The sequence below is a fragment of the Mytilus californianus genome, unplaced genomic scaffold, assembly GCF_021869535.1.
Source record: "Mytilus californianus isolate M0D057914Y unplaced genomic scaffold, xbMytCali1.0.p SCAF_8, whole genome shotgun sequence".
NCBI lineage: Eukaryota > Metazoa > Mollusca > Bivalvia > Mytilida > Mytilidae > Mytilus > Mytilus californianus.
In genome coordinates this window covers 108755367-108781762 of record NW_026262734.1, presented here as the reverse complement: position 1 = coordinate 108781762, position 26396 = coordinate 108755367, and the positions used below count along the sequence as shown (strand labels likewise).

General features: G+C 32.7%; 1 protein-coding gene across 2 annotated transcripts; it reads right to left on the bottom strand.

Annotated features, from left to right (window-relative positions):
* Window positions 1-2633: 2633 nt before the first annotated feature.
* LOC127712120 (nuclear cap-binding protein subunit 3-like) lies at window positions 2634-26380 on the bottom strand. 2 transcript variants are annotated; one of them, XM_052218380.1, is made up of 13 exons: window positions 26154-26380; window positions 21773-21835; window positions 21062-21156; window positions 16182-16339; window positions 15289-15414; window positions 13692-13949; window positions 11629-11897; window positions 10732-11002; window positions 9769-9840; window positions 8046-8073; window positions 6941-7086; window positions 5358-5646; window positions 2634-2824 (listed from the first exon to the last, which is right to left on the bottom strand). In XM_052218380.1, exons 1-13 carry the CDS (start codon window positions 26367-26369, stop codon window positions 2677-2679), a joined length of 2139 nt encoding a protein of 712 aa, XP_052074340.1. In that variant the 5' UTR covers window positions 26370-26380; the 3' UTR covers window positions 2634-2676. The 2 variants fall into 2 exon arrangements, with proteins under 2 accessions (XP_052074340.1, XP_052074341.1); XM_052218381.1 differs by having other exon boundaries at window positions 13692-13946.
* Between the last annotated feature and the right edge of the window lie 16 nt (window positions 26381-26396).

Genomic DNA, 26396 nt, shown 5'->3' with positions numbered 1-26396 from the left:
AGAATGCTATAAGAGTCCCAAGAAAGACTAGATTCAGGAGAAAAACCAAAGTCCTGCACAAGTTAAATAAACTGCTTCGCTGAGCGCAGCTGGATACGCCCGTTTAGGTCCAACCCTGAACAGTTGGGGCAAAAATGGACACAATATTCAAGCTTGATACAGTCCTGAATTTGGATTGTATCAAATATTTGACATATTATAGGTTTCTGAATAAATGTAGTCAAAGAACTTGAAATTGGTTATATGAATTGAATTTATATTCAATTAAAGATTTCTTGCTGTTGTGCAATACACTGTGCTGTTGCGCAATACTTAGTAAATCTGTTGTCAGACTATAAACAATTAAAGTTCAATTAATTCTCAATGTCATATTAGAAATTTATGAAATTGTAAATGAAGCTTACGTCAATAGATATAAACAATTCACCCAAGTTTCATGAGAATGGTGACAGCAATTTTGAGTTATTGTCCGAAAACTGGAAAATCCCCCCTTTTTTAATGAATAAAACCCCATAACTCAGAAATGTAAAATGTAAAGGTTATAAAATTCTAAACGGAGCTTACATCAATAGATATAAACAATTCACCAAAGTTTCATAAGAACTGCTGGAAGCATTTTTGATTTTTTGTCAGAAAACTGGAAAATCCCCCTTTTTTTATGAATAAAACACTACAACTCGGAAACGTAAAATCTAAAATATATAAAAATCGAAAGGGAGCTCATGTCAATAGATATAAACAATTCACCACAATTTCTTGCAAGTTAGTGAAAGCGTTCTTGAGTTATTGTCCGAAAACTGGAAAATCCCCCTTTTTTTAATGAATAAAACCCCATAACTCGGAAATGTAATATCTATAACTTATAAAAAACGAAAGGGAGCTCACGTCAATAGATATAAACAATTCACCAAAGTTTTATGGAAATTGGTTAAAGCATTTCTGAGTTAATGTCCGACATGTTGACGACGGACGGACAGACGAACGGACGGACAGACGGACAACGGTATACCATAATACATCCCGTAAACGGGCGTTTAAAAACAATAAACAAAAAAAAACAAATATGATAGATAACATCTAAAGACAACCCCTGAATTACAGGCTCTTGACTTGGGATAGGCTCAATAGCTTTATTTAAATAGTGAACATAGTTAGTCCATTATAAGCTATAATTATTCGATAACAGGAAGTTGATAGCAATGAATGTAAAAATGCATCACATAGCATAGAATGCTAATGTGTAGCTTGAAACTAAATTTCGGGAAGAATTTATACACAGTTCATGAGAAAAATGCAACCATGATTTCCTACATGCACATGTATACAAGTTGATGTGAAATGAGTATGAAAACCATGCAAAAAAGGTACAATCCATTAAAAAAAAAACATATTGTGTGTGGCAAAGATTTGTGTGAAAGGCCTGTCTCCATCTCTTCCTTTGTTTGCTGAAAAGAAGAGTTGGTATGAATAGAAAGAGATGTGGGGCATATCACAATGAAACAGCAGGAATAATTTTTCAAATTTTCCAGCTTGTCAAAAAAATTGTGTTCCCCCTCCAAAGTATCTTTAGTCACACTGGCCAAGTTCGAATGGAACCCAAGTTCTGACTAGAGTTCAACATGAATGGTAAATAATTTTGAAGAGTAAGGTCTCTAGATTACCGGAAGTGCAAGGCCCCTACTCTGGATATGTTGACATTCAAATTTGATTGGATTGACGTCATAACATCCGGGATATGGAGTCGACCTCGAAGAAGCCTGCCCACACCCAGGACTCCTCGGGTTCTAATGGCGGGAAAGTTATATCCAATCATAACAGGTGTTATATATGACCATGTCAATCCTATCTACTCTAGAGTTCCATTCGAACTTGGCCACTGTGATAGGCAATATTCATCTTAGATATAGTTGTCACATGGTAACTTCTGAACCTGGTATACTAATTTGTCTAAAGACGACACTAAAGGAGTAAGCCTGGTAAGACCCATTTTTGGCCCCAAAATATAGCGTTATACAAAGTAGTTAAAAATGTCGCTTTTAGCTATTTATAGGAAAGTAGAATACTTTTGTTACACGAATATAGGCCATTTGTGACAATGCAATGCACATGGATCAGGTAATATCATTTTTCATGCAAAAATACTGAAATCTTCACGATTTCAGCATTTGTGCTAATCTTAAGATGGTTTTTGTCTTAAATGGAAGTGGCAGCACTTGTGTTCAGTCTTAATATTTAAATATATGTTGTATTAATTTAGTGATAATACACAACATATATAAATGTTGACACTGAATACGAATGTGGCCTCTTCCATTTTGGACAAACCCATCTGAAAAGTGACGTTCTTTGGCATATTTGATAGATTTTTCATATTTAAGCTTGAATTTGAGCGTCTGTAATGACCAAATCAGTTAAAATCATGAACATTAACTAATTGAATCGACTGGAGTAGACACTTGAGTGTTAAAAAATGTCACAAATCTTTTATCATATGTACTTCGAATTTTAGGCTGAAATTAGCCCTTACCGGACCTTTTCCTTTGTACATATTGTATTTTATAACACTTACTGTGTTCCCTTAAATAATTTGTAGTCAAATTACTGATCACTCATTACTGAAATCACTCTTAAAATTCATTAGTATAGCATTTATTAATTTAAAACAATAATTGTTCATCAAATATCCCAAGATGGTGTCCTACGTCTCTTTAGTTTACTACGTAGGTCTAACCCAGAAGAGGGTGCTTTTCCAATTATTAAACTTCTTGCATCCTCTTGAGATCTGTTGTCTGCTACTATAGTTAGGCCACCATGTCTTTTTAACCTTGAATATATACATACTTTAGATCAAATACACTGTTTATATTTTAGGACTGTTCCAAATAAACATCTAAACACACAGTATGCATTCTAATATGATTATTAAATCTATAGAAACTATTTAAACAGAGTTTTTTTGGTTCTTATTATTAGAAGCATTACTGGTGCTCCAGAAATTAATAGGGGATATGGAAGGTTAGATGGTTGTGAAGAAATCTTTAGGGCTGTCCCATTAAAATAATCATGGTACCCAGGAAAGGTACTTTGAAAATGTAGTTACCATCTATACAGGCAATTTTTGAATCTATCTTTACACTTTAACTGAACAAAAACACTCATCCATAGCTTAGATTTTGATTGTTTTGTTTAACATACAATGACAAATTTGAGATTTTTTAATTGCCCTCCCTGGGTACCATGTATGTTTTCATAGGATTTGAAAAATATATACTGTCACTGTTCAGGAGTTTCTAAAAAAAAAATGCTACTTGACACGACACATTGAATTATGGAACAGACCGTAAGCATTTTAATACACATTAATATGATTTGAAAGAGCAGTCCCTCTAGCTATTCATGTGTTAATGACAAATCCTGTAGGATCCATTTCTTAGGAAGTCTGGGAAAACTCTAATGAATGTTCAAATGATCCTTAACTTTAAAAAGTTTTAATAGTTTCTTTGTGTGAATGTAAATATTTTTCAACCATAATTTTTCTTAGCTTTCCAACCAACCCCTGATGTACATATTTTAAGTGTGAATTTTTCCTTCTAGTCCATCAGTGCACATTTTCTTCAAATCTTTTTTTTTTTATTTGGAACAGTTTTCAATAACACTCCTTTTGATCAAGCCAAGATCTCATAGCATAGTTTCTAAAATTTCTTTTTTTGTTTTAAAAGCAATCAACATGCAATGTCAAAGGATTACTTCAATCTTAACCATCAATGTAGCCTAAACAACCCATGTAGCCTAAACAACCCATGTAGCCTAAACCATCAATGTAGCCTAAACAACCCATGTAGCCTAAACCATCAATGTAGCCTAAACCATCAATGTAGCCTAAACAACCCATGTAGCCTAAACCATCAATGTAGCCTAAACAACCCATGTAGCCTAAACCATCAATGTAGCCTAAACCATCAATGTAGCCTAAACAACCCATGTAGTCTAAACAAACCATGTAGCCTAAACCATCAATGTAGCCTAAACCATCAATGTAGCCTAAACAACCCATGTAGCCTGAACCATCAATGTAGCCTAAACCATCAATGTATCCTAAACCATCAATGTAGCCTAAACAACCCATGTAGCCCAAACCATCAATGTAGCCTAAACCATCAATGTAGCCTAAACAACCCATGTAGCCTAAACCATCAATGTAGCCTAAACATGCTAAACAACCCATGTAGCCTTAATAATCCATGTAGCCTAAACAACCCATGTAGCCTAAACCATCAATGTAGCCTAAACAACCCATGTAGCCTAAACCACCAATGTTGCCTAAAAAACCCAAGTAGCCTAAATCATCAATGTAACCTAAACAACCCATGTAGCCTAAACCATCAACGTAGCCTAAAAAACCCATGTAGCCTAAACCATCAATGTAGCCTAAATAAAAAGCTCCGCTGGGTGCAGCTTGATACGACCGCAGAGGTCGAACCCTGAACAGTTGGGGCAAGTATGGACACAACATTCAAGCTTGATATAGCACTGAATTTGGATTGTGATTAAATATTTGACACAGCATAAGTTTCTGACACAGAATGAATGTGGTCTAAGAACTTAAAAATTTTCGATTTACCTTTTTCAAACCATATCATTATTATTTGCTTTTATATATAAATCAGAAATAACCAATTTAAAAAGGAAAATTTGAAAGAAAAAAAAAGGAAAAAAAAAATCCCTCCCTCAAATTTTTTGAACCCCCTTATGATTCATCACCCCCAAACTCAATCCCAGCCTTCCCTTTGTGGTATGGTACCTAGCAGTACAATTTCAGAGAGATCCATACACTTGAACAAAAGCTATTGTCTGGAAACTTGAAAAATGCTTGTTTTTGGGCCCCTTTTTGGCCCCAAATTCCTAAACGTTTAGGGCAATTACCCCCAAACTCAAACCCAGCTTTCCCTTTGTGAAATGGAACCTTGTAGTACAATTTCAGAAAGATCCATACACTTACACACAAGTTATTGTCCTGAAACTTGAAAAATGCTTGTTTTTTGCCCTTTTTTGGTCCCTAATTCCTAAACAACCCGTGTAGCCTAAACCATCAATGTAACCTTAACAACCCATGTAGCCTAAACAACCCATGTAGCCTAAACCATCAATGTAGCCTAAACAACCCATGTAGCATTAATAATCCATGTAGCCTAAACAACCCATGTAGCCCAAACCATCAATGTAGGCTTAACAACCCATGTAGCCTAAACCATCAATGTAGCCTAAACAACCCATGTAGCCTAAACCATCAATGTAGCCTAAACAACCCATGTAGCCTAAACCATCAATGTAGCCTAAACAACCCTTTACAAACTTACTTTTTAGCTTGAATTTCTTCCTCTAATTCATCAGCATACATTTTCATCGCTGGTCTCTTTTTAGGAGGAGATTTCAATAAAACTTCTAATTCTTTCTCCATTTCTATTGCTTCCTGATCAACAGGTTTGTCCTCAAATAATCGTTTATCAGATCTCATGGAATCATGATAATCATTATCATCAACATCCTCCTCAGAACTTGCACCTAATTCTCCTTCCTCCATGTCCTGTAGTGGTTTGATATTCCCTAGCCTTTCCTCCACTGTCTTCTGATCAGTCACAGATATACCTGTTGTTAGTCAGGAATATTTATAAAATGCAAAAATGCAAAAATAGCACTTATAATACATGATATATATATAAGTTTTCCACAAGAATATCAACAACTTATTCCTTTTCTCGATATGCATCATAAAATACAATTGTATTAGTATTAAAAAAGGTTGCTACCATGCCTCATTTTTAACTTAATATTCAAACATGGGAGCTAAAAAAATATTTTTGAAGGTCCAAGGAAGGAAAAGATAAATTATAATGAAAGATTCTTGCAATGCCTGTCCAATGATGTTATTTGTCTTTTTTATTGCATTTTTTTTATGTGTATGATGTAAGAGTACTTAGTCTGTTTGACTGTGTTGATAAAAGTGTGATAGGCCAAACATCCAGATGCAACAGGAGTGGGGGTGTGTACAGTACAGCCAATTTAAAAGAAATCTCAATTACTAGTACAACCAATTTAACCATGTTGATCATTAAAGAAAAGAAATGGTATTTGTACTTTTAAAGGTTGCCATAGTGGACTCTATTCAAGTTTTGCTCCTTTGTTCTAACTCCCACTGTTTACAGATGGATTGATATTGTTTAACACTACTTTTAGCACACTTGGCTATATCATGGCAGCAAGTTTTGCTCCTTTGTTCTTACTCCCACTGTTTCCAGATGGATTGATATTGTTTAACACTACTTTTTGCACTCTTGGTTATATCGTGGCAGCAAGTATTGCTCATTTGTTCTAACTCCCACTGTTTACAGATGGATTGATATTGTTTAACACTACTTTTAGCACACTTGGCTATATCGTGGCAGCAAGTTTTTACTGCTGGAGGAGATAACTACTGAACTTCAACAGGAAAACTTCCAATCCTAGTCAATTAGATGAGGATGGAACTTATCTGCCTAATCCACAACCTCACAACCTCACAACCTCAGTGTTGACAGGCTAGTAATACTGTAAATGAACTACTTCAACCACTTGTGTTCTTTCTTTAAGACATAATTTGGCAAAGTAACTTTTCTGTCAGATGCAATGATGATTGCTTAACTAGAGCAAGACAAGTTAATTTCATATCTTTTTAGTCAAAGGAGGACTTTGATTGAATAGTGTTTGATTTACACAGCATCAGTGCAAAAAGGTTTTATCACAGCAAGAGAACTTCAAATAGTTTAACCACATGTTCACTAATATTCCCGAAAATTCAAATCAAATTTATAGGATTAGCAAATTTACATATCAGATAACAACCCGTGTGTATTTAGACCAAATATCTTAAAACCTAGTTTACTAAAAAATTTCCCATAATTACCAAAATCAGTTTCTGCAGTGTCTAGTTTCAGATCATCTCCAAATATATCAACATCATCATAAGTGATTGCATCTCTCTTGGCCCTCACAGCTTCTCTGGCCTCTTTGATTTCCTCTTTATACTGTGTGGCCTTTAACCTACGTTTTCTGTAAATATAATATACATGTACTTTTCATTATTAGAAACAGCTGCCATATATAATAATACACAAAGGATGAATGGTTTGTTGTTTGAAATCCAATGGCGAATATTTCATGTCTGTTCCGGAAGGTGTTTATTTGATATGCTTTATACTAGACCGACAAGCTGTGCCAAATTTATAATGTGGTAGTTCACAAGGTAACAGTCCACAGGAAGACATGTAAACCAACCTGACACAATATTTTGACTCCAAGCTGACAAGAAATTGCATTTCTAAATGCTGCATAAATACTTCATGCTGAGCAGAGAAGTAGCTTATACCATTTTCCAGTCTTTGGTTTGACATAGTGATAGTATAGACCCATGACTTTCACAGAGGGGACTAAGCTATGATATCACCAAGGCCGTTCACAAAGAAAGGATGCCTGTTGTCCAGTGGTTGTTGTTGTCTTCATGTTCAGTTCGTATTCTGTTTTGTTATCTTGACTTAAATGTTCATGAATTATCAAAGATCTTTACTTTACACAAAAACATGAAGGGTGTCTCTAGTGGAGGCTCATGATCACATTGGGATTTGATGGGGCTTGTGTTGCTCAATTGCATAATAAATGTTATAGCAAAAAGAATTAGACGTTGTACACAATGTCATTCGAAGTATACCTCAAATGGTAAATGTAAATTCAGAAATGTTTGCATACATTATATTCAAAACTGCTGTTATTGAGCAATGGACACAAACAGGAGATTAATTATTGCAATTTCAGGGAATACTGCAAACAAATGATACACTCAGATTCTGCATTTCGCATTAATAGAGATATTGCAAAAATTTCTGAATTTACAGTATTTTACATTGAAGAAAAAATTACTTTAATGCACAGTGTGTATAATTTAAATATAGTCAAACGAAAGCCCTGCAGCTCTATAACTTGTAAATATTAATGGTAAGAAAATAGTAACTTACTTTGAACTACTAATGATTCCTTTCATACCTGTTAGGAAATAATGTATACAGATTATTATCAATTTGTCAGTTTTACCTTAATTCAGTACATTTTTTTTTGTCTATTTAACATGTATAAATTGATGTAAAACTCAAATACCTATTTTGATCTGAGATGATCATTAAAGACTGAGCAATATGTAAGTGAGACAAAAATGTAATGTTTGAAAAAAGCTTAACAAGACTTTTTATACAGTTACCTATAATTACTTACATCCACTTCATTTGAACTCAGGTGGATAGTTGTCTCATTGTCAATCATACCACATCTCCTTATTTTTATATTAACACCATTATTTACAGACATTTCAATTAATGTTAAGGTAAACAATAAGAGTTTGAAATAAATTTTAATCCCTGAGTTGAAAGTCAGTCATAGTTTCTAGGTTTATATTAAAATGTTTATTTTGAACATTCTTTCAAGTGTTACAGTAGAAAAGAAATACCAGTTTTGTGTTTGCACAATTGGGATCATCAGTTGGGGAATTGAAGGTAGCAAATGCAGTTTTACATTTTCCCTACTGGTCTGTAGTGGAAAATAATTCATTATGTTAAAAGGAAACAAGACATTGTGTTATTATCAGGGTAGATATTTAAAGAACAAGAGGCTCTCAAGAGCCTGAATCGCTCACCTGTATTTTAGATGAGAAGATTTTTAAATGTTAGCAAACTTGATGAACAAATTGTGTAAAATTGTCTTTAAAGGGCAATAACTCCTTAAGGGGTCAATTGACAATTTTGGTCTTATTAACTTTTTTGTAGATCTTACTTTGCTGAACATTATTGCTGTTTACAGTTTATATCTATCTATAATAATATTCAAGATAACAAAAAACTGCAAAATTTCCTTAAAACTTCCAATTTAGTGGCAGCAACCCAACAATGGGTTGTTCGATTCGTCTGAATTTCAGGGCTGATAGATCTTGACCAATTGAACAATTTTACCCCATGTCAGATTTGCTCTAAATGCTTTAGTTTTTAAGATATAAGCCAAAAACTGCATTTGACCCCTATGTTCTATTTTTAGCCATGTGGCCATGTTTGTCGATGGATCAAAACTTCAGATACAATTTATAAACTAGATACCCTAAGGAACATTTAGTCAAAGTTTGAAGGTATTTGGCCCAGTAGTTTCAGAGGAGAAGATTTTTGAAATAGTTTACGACGACAGACGAAGGACGCCAAGTGAAGGCATAAGCTCACATGGGGCCCGAAGCCGGTGAGCTAAAAAGGGACACAAGATTTTTTTTTATATTGTAAGTGTAGATGATAAAACATCCAAGTACAAACACATCATTACTAAGTTGATAAAAACTTAACCAATTTAAAGGCAAAGTTGACCTTAGATGGATTTTGCTATTTTTTGGGGTATTTTTTGTCATATAACTCTTAAACTGTTTCGGTACTTATACATCCTCTCTTTTAAATATTTGGTTTTGAGCGTTCCTGATGAAGGTAAATCCAGAAAAGTGCTAAGGACGAATGAAATTATTTAACTTGTTGTTTTCATTTTAAAAATGAAATGGATTAATCTGTGGATAAAAGTCAATCACTGATTTTATTTTTAAGCAACCAAGTCCACTCATAATTTTTTTTCTTCAAATAGATAATTACAAACTCCAGGGTGAAGAGACAAGACATGAAAATAAAATCAGTATTTTAAACCTTGTAATGTACCACTTACCACTATAATTAGGATTCCCATATTTCACATAATATTTACTCCTCTTCTCTGCACCAGGAAGTTTTTTATCAGCTGAGAAAAGAAAAACATTTAACAACTGTACATCTTTTCCTACTTTTATTCCCTAGAACCATTCAGTCAGTTTAATAAGAGTTACTTCCCATTATTGTCACTGTTCTCATTCTATAACATTTGTTCAACATTTTATAAATCTTCTTAATGCCTTGATACAGTAAATTCAGAAATTATTTCGAGGTTTTTATCAATACAAATAATGCAACTGGATGAGTACCGCAATAAGAAGAACTCCCCTTCTGATATCTGATACATATATCTGTATGCAGCTTATTCTCAGATTGCAATAATTAATCTAACTTTTTTGTTTATTCTTCAAAATTAGCGATAATATATAGACGCAATAATTTCTGAATTTACAGTACTTAGAATCTGGATGACCTTTTGTCACAGATTTTATCATTTTTAAAGCAACTCTTTCATTAAAGAAATACAAAAACTGCATGAATCGCAAAAGGAAAAATAGTCAGTAATGTGTGTGTTTATCATTGTGAATCTTTGACAACCAACAACAGAGAGAGATTAGTCAATTTCTTCATATTTTACAGTAGAGTACTAGTAGGAAAAATTAAACAGAAGTATTTGATATTGCTTTGTACACAATGTGACATTTTCCCAATTTTAAAATAATAATATCATTACAAAGTTGTCTGACACAAATCACCAACTTAAAAAGCAAAATTTAATATAAAACCAAATATTAAACCTTTAATAAACTTTCTACCAAGAAAGTTCATTTCTTATGAATACTAGAAAATAAGTACACAATGAAATTTATACATATTTTTAAACCATTTTATAAAAGGGAGCAATTGTTTTAAGCACAAATTTAATACCCTTGAAACAGTATTTTTTCTACTCAAACTACCAAAAATACATTTTTTATACCTTTTGTAGCGTATCGTAAAAATAGAAATTTATTTTGCTTGTACGGCTCCCCTAATCTCCATTTCCCAGGGGGCCATGGTATATCTGGCGGTTTGTGACCAGTCAGAGGTTTTCTAACTTTTTTGGACTTTGTCTCTTTTTTGTCCACTTCCATTTTTTCTTCCTTATTTGTGGAATCTGTTTTACTCCGTTCTGTTTTTTTCGCTGCTTTCTTTGACTTTGTTGTTTCTTTTTTGCTTTCTGTTTTGTCTTTAGATGATGTATCCATTTCCTGTTCAAATCAAAAAGGTTACAGTCATTTTATAAATCTATTGCAAAGGTTTATTTTCTACTTGGACAAATAAAGAACCTATAGTAAGAAAGCTCACAATTTTTTTAACCATACATCGTAGTAAGGTTTCAATCCCATACATTGTATTTGATTTAGCATGTTTTCTATAAACCTCTTTTTTGCTTCATTTTTTGTAACTACCGCCTTGACCTTTAAGTCAATCAGATCGCCTATTCATTAAGCGAGACCATATATCTAAGTTTCCATTCCTGTACAAGTCTTTGATTAAGCATCCAGAGACCACTTTCCTGAGCAAATCGTGTTTTAGTTTTTAGTAACTTTGACCTTGATCTTTGCAGAATTGAGCTCAAAATCAAAAGGGATCTTCCTCTCATTATGTGTGACAATATATCAAATGGGGATGCTTTTGTTGAATAACCTTCATCACTTATGCTCAAGACATAAATTTTGGTCACTGAAAGGGAAAAACTATCTGAGGTAAATCTGAGGTTCACCTATAGACCAAGGTAAATCTGAGGTTCACATATAGATCTGAGGTAAATCTGAGGTTCACCTATAGATCTGAGGTAAATCTGAGGTTCACCTATAGATCTGATATATCTTACCTCTTCAGATGAAGAACTGGATGAACTTCCAGATGACGAAGAGGATGACGATGAAGATCCATCAGATGATGATGATGACCCTGAAGATGACGACGACCCTGATGAAGACGATGAGCTGGATGAAGATGACGAACTAGAAGATTGTGACTTTGACTTTGTCTTTTTTTTTACTTGTGATTTCTGTTTAGATGATTTACGTGCCGGTGGTTTGGGTATTTCATCCTTCTTTTTATCAGATTGCTCATCCTTGGTTTTATCACTGGTATCACCTAATAATCACAATGGAAAAACATTTCAGTACAAGCTAGAACTGTTCAAGATTCTTATTCCCTGTTTTGGGGAAATGACTATTGAAAATTCCAGAGGCACCATGGGCGCATAAGCCAAATGGCAATCTTTATGTATTTGAAATATATGTAATTAAAGAAACAAACTAGCAGTACAAATTTGTATACCAAATAAAGGCTTGTATAGTCCGCGGTCTTATTCTCAAAAATTGGACCTGCCAGACAGGGGTGCGGACTATAGAGTACAATAAGTAAGAAATAAGAGAAAAAACTCGATTTCGCGAGGTGGTTTGTTTACGTTCTGCCATGTTTGTTATTGATATTGTAGAGGGCGCTCTTATCATTTTCAAAACTAATAATTTTACCTAATCCATATTAATATGTTATTTTTATTCAATACCAAATTAATACTGATAAATTTAGAAATTAAATGCTTCATTACAAATTTCTCGTTACTTTTCACTGCATTGCTTAAAATAAACTGGAATCTGCTTGAATCCAATGCAATGAAAAAAGTATAAAAGTCGACCGTAAACCAGTTGACAATGTTTAAACTACAAAACGTAATCGGTTATTTGTTCCGTTTTGGTGTTTCATACCTACGCTTGTGTTTTGTATTAGCTCAAGACCCTTCAAACATTAATGGGATAGATATATTAAACATAGTTTAACACTAGGATGGAACTGTTTTACTTTCAAAGTTGTATTCTAATGATATCTATTAAGTACGGATTTTCCGTATACTCTCACCGTTTTTATTTTCTTTTACACGTGCTACTCAAACTTCCGGTTTGAACATACACAAGTTTCTAAACTGTTTTTTGTGTGATTTTTACTTATCTTAACAATCGTGAAGTGTTCTAGAATCATTTACAAGCAGTTTCAACTTCTTTTTGATGATGGAAAACGGCTTTTTCCATGAAAATACAGCAAACAACCGCACACGATTTGAAATTACCTGAGTTTCATATGACATTTTCTAACAGTTACAAAAAGTTTTTTTACCTGAAATTTCGTGGCGAGAAAGGGGTGCGGACTATGTACCAGTGCGAACTATACAAGCCCGATTACGGTATGTAGCTTTTATGGAATACCTTGACTGGCTTAAGAAAATAAAACAAATACGGTCTTGTTATATATATCTAGACCATGTAAACAAGTGAATTTCTACTTTCAATTTAATCAGAGGTTATTTACTGTACCAGTAAAATCACTAATTCTTCAAGGAAGATCGGATGTCTTCTACCATCTTGAATTGTAAAATAGCAGAAAACAATTTTTAATCAAATATGCAAATCATGAGAGTAGAATGTAATTGAATGTAATTCATTTGCAAGACTTTCAATCTAAATAAAGAATTATGTCGTGTTTTTATATTATTTTGACTAATTTAAAAAATGCAGAATATTTGTTGTTTGATTCAAATTTTTTCAACTGATCCATATAAGGGGAAATAACTCTGATAATCTAACTTTTATAATGGAATGTGTTGTAAATTTACCTATTTTGTTTTGTATCAAGAAAAAGAGTCCTGGACTCCAATTTTTCTCTTTGAACTTGTATATATAATGAGACAACTATCTACATTTAAAAAAATATTGTAGAAAAGTTTTTATCTATTTTTCAGCTAATTTTGGTTTGGAAATCATCCTAAGAATACAATAAGACCACTCTTACCATTGACTTGACCTGTAAGTCTTACCATTGACTTGACCTGTAAGTCTTACCGTTGACTTGACCTTAAGTTTTACCATTGACTTGACCTGTGAGTCTTACCGTTGACTTGACCTGTAAGCTTGATTGTATCTGTATCATCTAAAAGATCTAAAATATCATCATCATCATTATTCTTCTGATTTTCATGGTCATTATTCTTCCGTTTTTCATTTTCTTTATTCTTCTGATTTTCATGGTCTTTGATCTTCTGACTATCATCATCCTCATCTGATGAGGAGGATGATAAAGATGAGGATGAAGACTTCTTTCTCTTTTTTTTCTTTACTTTGTTTCTTTTTTCCTTGTCTTTCTTAACTTCTAAAACAGATTTTACATGTTTTACAATTTTTAATATTATCATGATTATCATTACAAGTATAGTATTTATGATATTTACTTATAATTTAATTTTGGATGTAACACGTCTTCTGATTGGCTGAAAGTTTTTTGTCTATCAGCTCACAGACATAATTTTGTTATGTGACCATGACGTCATCAACGTTTTTTCATGATTTACTCCTTAAAAATGGAATTTAGAATTAAATTATAAGGAATGACTGTAATATTTTTTCTATTCAAAATAACCTCAAAAATGTGGTACACACTAATTAAAACCCACTACGCAAGTTACTCTGTGTGCACCACATGTTTGACACAAACATATGTAGAAACAAAAATATTACAGTCATTCCTTAAGTATTCTCCACTGAGTAAGTCTCATGCAGATAGTCATTAAAATAAACTGTACCACAGTTAACTAAAAGCTATTTAAAGTTTGTAATTTGATATTGTTGGTAATATTTTAATGTGTTGCATGAATATCTGTCTGAAAGGTGGAGGGTAACTAATATCAGAACACTACTTTTTCTGAATCCAATTTGAATATTGATATATATAAAATTCATGTTATAAACTTTTCCTTGACAGTAATGAATACACTAAATATTATTAGTGTATCTGTGTGCCTACAAGATTTCCTTCTTTAGTTGACCTTCTGCATATAAAAGACAAGTGAATCACTTCTGACCTTGCATGTTATGGAGCAGGGCCACAAAGGCCTTAATTTAGCCCTAAAATATTAACTTTGTTATATATCATGTTGATAAACCTATTAAATTATGATTTTAAATGTATGCAAATTCAGATAAACTAGACCCTTTTTCAGTCAGATGTTCCTTTTATAACTTTTGAGAGCTTCAAATGTATGATATTTTACAGGATTTTTCTGATTTTAGCTAGATTATCTGTTTTTATGTGTTTGCAATGTATATTTCCTTCTGAAAAAACATTGGTCAAATCAATTGACCAAAATAAATTTGTTATACATAGATCAGAAACACATCTTAACAAAAAATCATGGTGGTCCTCATATGTGGCCATTGTTGTTTGAAGCAAAAAAAAAATCATTTAGCCAAAAAGTTTCACATTGTATGTCAATTTTTATTGTCCAATCAAATACCAGTATATATTAAACAGACCGAAACTCCACCTACCCTTTTGTTTACAAAAATCCCAGCAAACAGAGCAAGCAAGTCGATCAAAGGTTTGCTTTGCATGCTTTTATAGAAAAGCTGTAATGACATCCAAATTATAAGATTAACTGCAGAACAGATGTTTTTCTTGAAAAATTCAAATGTTTCATATGACCTTAACTGACCTTTCACTTGATCTTCCATATCATCACTCTCATCAGCTTCATATGGTCTCATGACTTCATCATAACTTTTAGTTAGTTTCAGCAAGGCTCTGGCTGCTGTTAAAGCATCCATCCATATAACATTACCTGCAATGTGTAACCTTAATTATGATTATGAATTATGAACCGCCACTTCAAAAAATATTTAATTGCCAGTAAAATCATGTATATTTTAATTTACTAAACTTAGCCTCACGTAATAATGATCTAGTTACAAATGTTTTATTGTCACCCACTTTTTTGGCAACCATTCTACAGGTTCTAGTAAATCTAGCAAAAAAGTTCTTGTACTTACTGTCCTTATCCAGTAACCTCTGACCTATTGTAACACCTATTGTCTGACCAGTTGATAAATTGTCAATACAATTTGTCCATTTAAATAGTACAATAGGTATTGTGAGAGCAGTCATTCACTACTAACTGGAATTTGATCCATTCATCAGTAGGTCAGTAGGTCAAAATTTATTTGCATTACTGTAAATGACCAAATATGAAGTCATTCTGTTCAGCAGTACCTGAGAAAAGTGTGATGGAAATATTTGTTGGACAAACAGACAGATGGACAAAGTGAATGCAATATAGCCCTTACTCCTAGAGTGGGGTAAAATAATCACTTCACATATTAACTGGTCATCCATAAAAACTGTGTATTCATTTATTTTCGTGGATACCAATTTTTTCGTGGAATGAGAAAAACTTGTATTTTCGTGTATATTTGATTTCATGGTTTTCCCAAAGTCTGTACACAAGCCTTTAGAAAATGTGTATTTCTGAAATAACCTGATTTGTGGTATTTTTTCAGAAGGATCATGCATTCTATACAAATTTGAAATCCTGATAAATAACTAACTTACATGAGGCATCATCTATCCATTCTACTCCACCTGGTCCAAACTCTCCGAAATATTTAAATATATCCTTTGTGTGAAGGTCGTTTACCCCACGAAAATGTACAGCTTCTAGTCTGATTCCACGGTGGTCACGGCTGATATCTTCTGCTCGGAAACCAAAGCTATCAATAGAAAAAATTTACAGTACATACAATTCTATTACATGATCAACACTCTTTTGTAAAGGTAAAAACAAGCTTTTTGTGACCACATATTAAATAAGAAAGCACTTGTAAAGTTCTATAATTCCTTATTTTTGTCCACACATACCTTTATAAAATATTTTACTTTTTAATTAATTGTAAATCTAAAAAGTGTTTTTTTTTTTACCTTTTCCTTTTTGAATAATGTTTTTAATTGCAAAAGCAGGAATAGCTATAAGTCAGAAAGACCTGTACTTTTTATATGCTAATTTTCATCTCAATAGAATCTAAACTGACATAAAATATTCTACACTTGTTAGTTGCCATTTTTGTACTTGAAGTTACAAAATTAATATACATCCTTTTGTACATTTATCCAACATATCACATCAACAATCTTAGTAATACACAATTTCAAACCAAGGCTTCCAAAATGGTCATATATTTCGGACATTTGTATAATGTCCGGTAAAAGTCTGGCTGGGCAAAGCATGTAACGGTCATCTACTTTTTAGTTTTTCAAGGCTTTCTTAAGAGACGGTCATTTTAACATAATTCGCGATCTTTTTGACCCAACCGTTTGCCTTTAACAACCACACATTTCCGGTCATAGAAGTGACATGATCATTAAGTACTATCAATACAACCCCTACTTTAATACCTTCTCATTTTAATCAAGGCTAATTAGTTGTCAAACAGCTGAAATTTACCTGTTCAGGTGACAGGTTAACTGTTTTGACCCGGACATTGATCTGTCTATTCAAAGTTATTTTCTTACATTTCAACGGTTTACATCTAATTAATTTAGTCAAAAAGATTTAAATTATCAGAAATACGTTTACAAATATTTTTGATAAAAAAATTAAAAAGGTGAAAATGAAAAATCGTCATAACCACGTTGTTTGAACCAGAGACATGTCTCTGTTTGAACTAGTACATGTGTGCGCATGTGCGCAGGTGTGAAATTTAATTATGCATGATAATTTCTTCAAAAAATGCTTAAATTGTCATTGATACCTTTATCTCACGTTTATTTCGAATATTTTCTTGAAGAAATAACGTAGAAAGAGCTACTTACACTCATTCATGCTTTGCAAACGTACACGGAATTTACGTATCCGTCTCTGGTCCATGTTTTACCATTGTCAAGACAACATCCGGTATTAGATTTAAAAACGAAAGTAAAGTTTTTGACAACGTTATCTTGCACAAATAAAGATTCTAAGGCAGATATAAGTACACTGATGTTGCACACTTCGAATGATGCACTGCCAATTTAACAGTTTACGTCAGAACTTCGAATTTGAATCAAAGAAAGTTTAATATCGTTTTTTTTTTTAATGTCAATCATTGGGATGGCCAACTTCGCAACTGATTACCATAATTGCCTTTTGTTTATTTAGTCTTAAGGGATTAAAATTGGGATAATATATAAAATGTCCGGCTGGCTAAAAATAATTTTGGAGGCCCTGTTTCCAACTCATTTAAACCAGGGACCAATAGCTAAATTTATAAGTCTCCAGTGTTCTCTCCAGGGCCTTTTACCATCATGGTAACGTGATGCTATATTGCTTGAATGTGATGCTTTCTGAGATTATTATGTTATAGATTGTATTATGGATGTGATGCTATCATTTCTAGATATAAGATGGTATTTTTAAATTCCCTGATTACCAGGATGCTATATGAAGTTTGTGGGGAGAAAACTGATCTCAGTTAAAACATCTTAATTAAAAAGAGAGAGAGAAAAAACAGCTTCAATAATTGTTACACCTTATCAGTTATAGGAAGTTTTCCTAAGGTTTTATATTTAGATTCAGAATTATTGAAAATTACATTTTATATTAAAAGAGAGCCGAGAAATCCATGAATTATTTGATATTCAACTTTGTAATTGATTTGTAATTGATTTTGCTTTCCAACTATTTTGATTGGAGTGCCACTGATGAGTCTAATGTAGAAAACACACACGTCTGGTGTACCAAATATAAAGTCTGGCATCTTTGATGAGTTTTGTCATTGGAAATTTTGGTTGAGTCTATCTGCTGTATATACTGTGGATTCATTTTTGTCGAGCCTTCGACTTTTGTCGAAAAAGCGAGACATAGCGATCCTACATTCCGTCGGCGTCGGCGTCCACAAATATTCACTCAGTGGTTAAAGTTTTTGAAATTTTAATAACTTTCTTAAACTATCCTGGATTTCTACCAAACTAGGACAGAAGCTTGTTTATGATCATAAGATAGTTTCCAGAAGTAAATTTTGTAAAAAAAAAAATCCATTTTTTCTGTATTTTACTTAAATGGACTTAGTTTTTCTGCCAGTTAACATTACATTCACTCTGTGGTTAAAGTTTTTAAAATTTTAACAACTTTCTTAAACTATCCTGAATTTGTACCACACTTGGACAGAAGCTTGTTTATGATCAAAAGCTAGTATCTAAAAGGAAATTTTGATAAAATTTTGTTCCATTTTTTCCGTATTTTACTTATAAATGGACTTAGTTTTTCTTCCAGTCAACATTACATACAGTCTGCAGTTTAAGATTTTAAAACATTTATTAGATTCATAAATTATCCTGGATTTTTACCAAACTTAGACAGAAGCTACTTACAATCAAAAGATAGTATAGAGATGAATATTTTTATTAATTTTTTTCCTCATTTATTTTTAGCCTTCGATTAACAGCAAAAGTAGGCGAGACACTAGGTTCCGCGGAACCCTTACGAATTTTTATTCGTTGATACCAATTTTCGTGGGTACAGGTGAACCACGAATTCAAACGTCAAGGAATTACAAATTTTCTATAGGCTTTGAATGCAGAGATTGGCAAAACCACCATATCAAATATCCACGAAATGCAAGTTTTCCTCATCCACAATAATTGATACCTATGAAATTAAATGAATCCACAGTACTGTGTGTCATCTTTTATTTCTGGTTCAGGTTAGTAGTTATCCTAATGGTAGCTGATCTTTGCATGTTTTTGGGGTTGTTTTACTTTGAATATATCGTGTTTATGGTCTAGATATAGACAAAGGAGAAAGTGTATGCGAGGCAAGGGTCCGGAAACGGTCATATATGCCAGACATGACCGATTTGGAAACTGAAAAGACCGAAATGATTTATTGGGATTTAGGTCTTTTTTTTTTTTTACAGAAATAATTTCGGTCATTTCATTGAGATCAGGGTTTTATCGGTCGCCATTTTGAACTTATTTTTGTTTTCAGGTCATCAAGAAAAATAGATTTGTTTGAGACAAAATAAAAATTTTATTGATTTGTGTTAGTGATTTAATAATATTTATCATTAGTCTGTTGTTTATTCTATAATGTAAGTAAAAACAATGTACAGGACTCTGTCGAGTCACAGCGTGGGGTAAGTCTGGGTTCAAGCCACTAGGTTTGTTTACATAGTAATTATCACCACTTGAGGATAGTAATCAATTTCCAGGATTGGACCAGGAAGTTTGAATTCGGCTTGGGTGTCGTTATTGTCTTGATTAAAGCCATAAAGGCCATGTACACAAATCTCACCTGTAAACACCTGTTAAGCAATAAAAACAATATGGCGATTTGCTGTGCATCAAATTTAACGTTTTAACCATTCTGACCTAGATTTTCCCAAACAGATATTATTTTATTCATTAAAGAAGACAAATAACACTGTTGACCCGAGAATCTGTCTATTTTTATCCAAATAAAACATATAATCCATTTATAATCGATCAGCTGATTTTGTCAACGTTTGTTAAATATAGATTTATGTTTACTGAGTTTGCGCATGGAAAATTGGGATCAACATGGGTTAATTGATAATCTTATTTGAAAGATTGATTTTACTGTTAACTTTTCGGTAGGAAATGGCAGATAAAGATATTAATAGATTTGCAAAAGTGGTAAAGCGTATAATTTATAGGAATGCAGAATTAAAAAAAAATGTTTAAAAAAGGAATTAAAACTAAATAAAGTAATTTAGATTTGAAGCCATACAGCCTATTTAAGAAATATACTCAGCGAATGAACAATCTCGATTTTTTTTTGTTTTTTTTGCACTTCCGATTTTTTGAAACCATCTTACTCACAGAATGTAATGGGCGTTATCCTTTCTTTTGTTTTCCTGGCTAAACTTCTGATTTTTACCCAAGTGAAGCCATACATTCTCTCTGTAAAGACCAACAGAATTCATGGTTTCCCCTTTTTGATCCTCATATCGTAAACCAGGTGAATACACATTATCTTGTTGTGTATTAGGTAATCACTTACACTCATCCAAACAGCAGCAATTTGAACAATACAAACGATATCTTGTACATGCAATAAGAAGCTCAACACAGTTTATTAATTGGTTTACATAACTTTATTTCAAAATGATGAAACATGCCGTATTTTATTCCTCTTTTAATTCATGCAAATTTAAAGGGTTATGCATACGACCTCAGTGATGCAATACAAAACAACAAAACGTCTCCTCGTGTAGTTTCTAACTCGGAGACATCACTGTTACTGTTAGATCAAGGTACAGTTACACTTGTTTGACCCAATACTTCACAAAAAAGGACTTTACTTGTCCATGTGCAAGACTTGTCACCCTTAGAAAAATGCATTATTGTGCATCACGATATTATTACATCACAAAAAAAAAATGACCGAAATGACTTGGGAAAATTTCCGGATCCTTGATGCGAGGTATTTGGTTTACCTTTTATAAAGTCCATCTAGGTCAACAGAATGCTTTGTTTTCTTGGATTCTATCCCAAATCTTTTTGCTCTTTCTGATTTCTTTTTTATCTCATCCTAAAAGTGAACATTATTCATAGAAGTTTCTGTTAGTACTATTATCAATATCTTTTAGATGAGTTCCATTACCATTTTTTTGACAAATTTTTCCCCTTGGTTATGTATACTGTCTTTCTCATATCATTTAATTTGAAAATTAATGTACATGTATGTTCGGTTTTTTGCCTTTCACATGTTTCACGTATATAAATCAAGCAATTTTGTCAGACATAGTTAGTAAATAATTATATAGATAAAGAAAATTTGCCAAAATAAAACAGTTAACAGAGATCATATATCTGACAAACTTCCACAATAATGCTTATACATGAGAGCACAAAGAGCTCTAAATCACATCACTACTGTAAATAAATTATTGTGAGGTTTTTATTATTGCAAATAATGGGACTGAGTGAGTGTCGCAATAATAAGAACTAGCATTCTGATATCTGATATATATATATATCTGTATGCCATGTGTATGCAGATTTTCTTGAAATCACAATCATTAATCTCGCATTTTTGTCCATCCTCCAAAAATCTCAATAATTATCACGATAAAAGCACACAATAATTTCTGAATTTACAGTATATACATAAATAAAAAGGTCCTTCATTTTAGGATTAATCATACCTTTTCTGTAATGTCTATTCCTGTTACGAACTCTCCTGATCTGTTCTCATATACTTTTGAAGGCTGAAAATAAAAAGAATAAATAAAGGTCAATATTGACACATGAACTGGTGTATAATCGCAAACAAGAATAAAGGTAATGTTGATTGTGGCCAAACAAACTCAGTTTCAAATATATAGAAATTTCTGAGATTTTAAAAAATGTAGCTAAATATATTTGTTACAGCATTCATGGCTTGTTATTCAGCAGTTGTTGTTGGTTGCTGATTGTCATATTTGTTTTTTTCCCCAAATTATTATTATTGATATGGGCCTTTTATAGCTAACTATACAGTATGGGATTTCCTCATTGTTGAAGGCAGTATACATGTTGACCTATAGTTGCTTACATCTAAGTCATTTGGTCTCTCAGACATAAAGATCATGATGATAGTTGTCGCACATGCAACCATATCTTCTTATTCTATTTACACAAACTAGCACTTAAAATCAAAAGGATAAGAACCATGGCACTAGACAGTGATCTGGAAGGATTTTTTCTCTATGGGCCCAGGGCCCCCCAAAAATAAATTCAATGGGCCATTTTTAGAATTAATGGGCCATGTTGTCAAATGAGTGGGCCATTCGTTTACAATAAAAATAAATATAAAAAAAGTGTATATTTCACTGTACTTAGCTTACAAGTATGATTCTAATTAATATCATGGATATTGTTCCTGTGATTTTGTAATTTCAATTTCAATGACTATACAATAATTTCTTCCAAACCGGGCAATATTTACGATAACCTTTATTTACAATGTTAAAACTGGTACTGTTCCCTTGTTCATGTTCATGGTTTTTTACATTAAATTTGGGTCTTCGTCGATACCATACTTATTCCAAATGTTCCGTATAAGAGGGCGTTTCTGGCATTTCCTCTGCACTTGTATTATTATTACTTCATCACGATAACAAGAATAACAGTAGAGAGCAACGTTAATTAATAAGACACAACAACAATTCGCTGAAGGCATGTTTACAAAATGTCAAAACGAGCCAAAGACCAAAAAAATTGACAAGGACAGTTAAGCCCTTTTATGGAGACAAATACTATGCTATTCATAAAAAGGCTTTTGGGTTTTTCAATCGAAATAATAGCAAGCTTACTTAAAAGATTATAATTAGAGAAGAATTCTCGCCAGTACTAGCCAATTTTCACAAATTTAAAGTTGTTTATAAAAAAATATATTATGAATGATGGTTAATTACGTTTTTTGGGTAATCAGTCATATCGCATGTTGCTATTATTACCATAGGAAAACACCAGAGACGTCCCAAAAATATATAGGTGCTCCTATCATTGGAGTAAACACTACACAGTTGTGTACTCACACATGGCGGCACGAAATACAATCGGAAATCCATTTGACGATATCTCAACGTTTCAAAACGAAGTGAAAAATATCATGCGCCACGCGGGCGCTTACATTTGTCACTCTATGCGCCATTTCTGGTCGATAAGCGCAATTGGCGCAAGGCGCATGTCCTTCCCGATCACTGCTAGAGACCGACAAAATTGTCAATAAATAATAGATTTTTTACAATTTGAATTTCTGATGACCACAAAAGATAATAATGCATTTAACATGTTTAAGTGTAGGTGCAAAGGCATAGCTGATATATTTCACTGCCAAAAAAGGACAAGGTATTTATTTCTTTTAAAATGGCGGGAAAAGGCTGACTGACTATTATCTTATATTTGCATTGGTATCATTTGGGTCTCAAATCTGCTTAAATTTTGGTAAATGATCTTTTATGGGCTATTAAAATCTTATATGAACAGAAAGATGGGTGTTTATCATGTTTATGGGGCAAAATATTTTACCCTGTATCGTGTGTAAAAAACCAAGGAGTCCGAACATCTGACAAAAATTCCTAAACCTGACCTAAGTATATACTTAACTTTTTAAAATATAAACCAATCAAAACATTATTTATAGAATATTGAGAAAACTTAAAACAACAAACAAATTTATTATTCTTTGTGTATTCTAACTGCTTAATTACATGTGCTGAAATTTTAACGTTATAGAAAATGTACCTAATTCAATAACCTCTGAAATTGTACGTTTTGCAAAAAAAGATATGGAACAGTAAACATAATATTAGGTGCCGAAATGTCTTTAAATAGGTGCTGATTTGACAATATCCTGATTTGACTTGTACCCCAAATATAATTACAATGTAAAACATGAACTTAACCAAACAGAAGAAATTGTTTAATGACTTTATTGAAGGCTGGGGACAGAGGGTGTTTGCTGTTTGTCAACAAAAAACGGAAGCCTTGGGGTAAATCTAAGGGCTTTCTATAATACATTTCGTGTCAATTTCTTTATTCCAGTCATGTTTTTTCAAACTACTGTGTTCCACGATTCTGGCACTTTGAATATCATTCACAGTCCAAATTTCCTGACACAAGTTAAAGTCATTGTATAAAATAAAAAAATCCATGTTTCACTGAAATTTGTGGCATACCGAGATTTGTGTTCTTGGACACCGCTTATTACTCCTTACCTACTATTTGATACCTGTCCCATAATCAATCTCTATTCTCGGAAGATAATGTTGTCATCAAAGAGCATCAGAATATGTTACATAATAATGTATACTTAATTAGTTTGGTTAAATTACTTGAGAAAAACGAAAAAAACATAAATTTGCAACAGGAAGTTTTGAATAAAACGAAATTATCTGTACTTACCGGTAACAGAAATGAACAAAATCTGGAAATCGTAAATTTTACAAACAAAAAATCGGGGCAGGACGATTTCAGAGGGGCGGACAGGGATTAAAATCTATCAACTAATTTTAATTGGCCATATCTACAGTATTATTTATGGGTTTGTCAAGTAATTGTTTAGAAAATACCAAACAAGATAACAATAAAAAAAAAATTTGTAAGGGTTCCGCGGAACCCAGTGTCTCGCCTACTTTTTCTGTTAATCGCAGGCTCAACAAAAATGAGGAAGTAAATCAATATAAATATTCCTCTTGATACTATCTTTTGATTGTAAGAAGCTTCTGTCCAAGTTTGGTAAAAATCCAAAATAGTATAAGAAAGTTATTAAAATTTTAAAACTTTAACCACAGAGTGAATGTGTTGTTTCCTGGTGGAAAATCTAAGTTCATTTAAAAGTAAAATACGGAAAAAATGGATTTATTTTTTTACAAAATTTCCTTCTAGATACTAGCTTTTGATCATAAACAAGCTTCTGTCCAAGGTTGGTACAAATCCAAAATAGTATAAGAAAGTTATTAAAATTTTAAAAACTTTAACCACAGAGTGAATGTGTTGTTTCCTGGCAGAAAATCTAAGTCCATTTAAAAGTAAAATAAGGAAAAAATAGATTTATTTTTTACCAAATTTACTTCTGGATACTATCTTATGATCATAAACAAGCTTCTGTCAAAGTTTGGTACAAACCCAGGATAGTTTAAGAAAGTTGTTAAAATTTAAAAAACTTTAACCACAGAGTGAATGTAATATTTCCCGGCAGAAAAACTAAGTCCATTTATAAGTAAAATACAGAAAAAATGGAATTTTATTTTTACAAAATTTACTTCTGGATACTATCTTATGATCATAAACAAGCTTCTGTCCAAGTTTGGTAGAAATCCAGGATAGTTTAAGAAAGTTATTAAAATTTCAAAAACTTTAACCACAGAGTGAATATTTGTGGACGCCGCCGACGACGACGACGCCGACGACGTCGAAGGCTCGACAAAAACCAAGCCCCAAGTATTTTTTCCAAGCTACAAATGTAGCTTCAAGCTGATACAAACTTACTATTGGTGAATAAATATTCTGTTAACAATACATGATGCTTGAGAAGCCCTTTGAAGTTTCGACCTAATGCGGCATAAATGGAACCCAAAATGCTTGATTCAATAAAAAAAATTTTTATCATATCCAAAGAGTAAGCTCGCACTAGTGATGTTTTTTTTTTATTTTAGTTGGTGTCTATGTTTCTTGATAATTGATTCAATATTTCACTGGAATTAGTATTATTTCTTACATTCATAAATGACATATTATTTTCTATTCTCTGTTATTAAAATAATCATTCAAGCACCAGTGTCAAATGGAAACGTTAAGTTGATGCCTTAAATGTGTGACATAAGAAAGTCTTGTGACCTCTTCTTTCAGACAGATGCACACTTCATGACAAAACGACTTTTTTAAGTAATATTTTCAAAACAAAACTTCTGTCAAAATGATAAATACATAAGTGTGGCCGACAACGACCGAAACTACTGTGGCCGAACCGGTACTGGGTCGAAACAACCTGTGGCCGAACTGGTTGTGTGGCCGAAACGTCTCGAAAGTGAAATTATGAACCTGTCTAAAAGTCCTATTTTCGCTTCTTGTTCGGTCAATCTTCCCTATTCGCACGTTGAATTCTACGTTCCTCTCATTGTCTTCCTCAGATTCGTTAGGGCTACTTTGAAGTTCGTCTGCACCGTGAATGGAAACCACATCTTCTTGTTCTTTATCTGACTCTGTGTTGTCAATACAAATTTTTAAATTTGGCAACTGTTCGTCTCTGTTAGCCATTGAATTAAGTATGTGCTAAAACCCAAG

Excerpts from the sequence above, each read along its gene's own strand:
- LOC127712120 (XM_052218380.1), bottom strand. The coding sequence starts at position 26,369 with ATGGCTAACAGAGACGAACAGTTGCCAAATTTAAAAATTTGTATTGAC. Across the intron at positions 21,836-26,153 it reads AAAATAGGACTTTTAGACAG|CCTTCAAAAGTATATGAGAA; the intron begins GTTCATAATTTC and ends TTTTATTTTCAG. Across the intron at positions 9,841-10,731 it reads TTTACGATACGCTACAAAAG|CTGATAAAAAACTTCCTGGT; the intron begins GTATAAAAAATG and ends TTCTTTTCTCAG.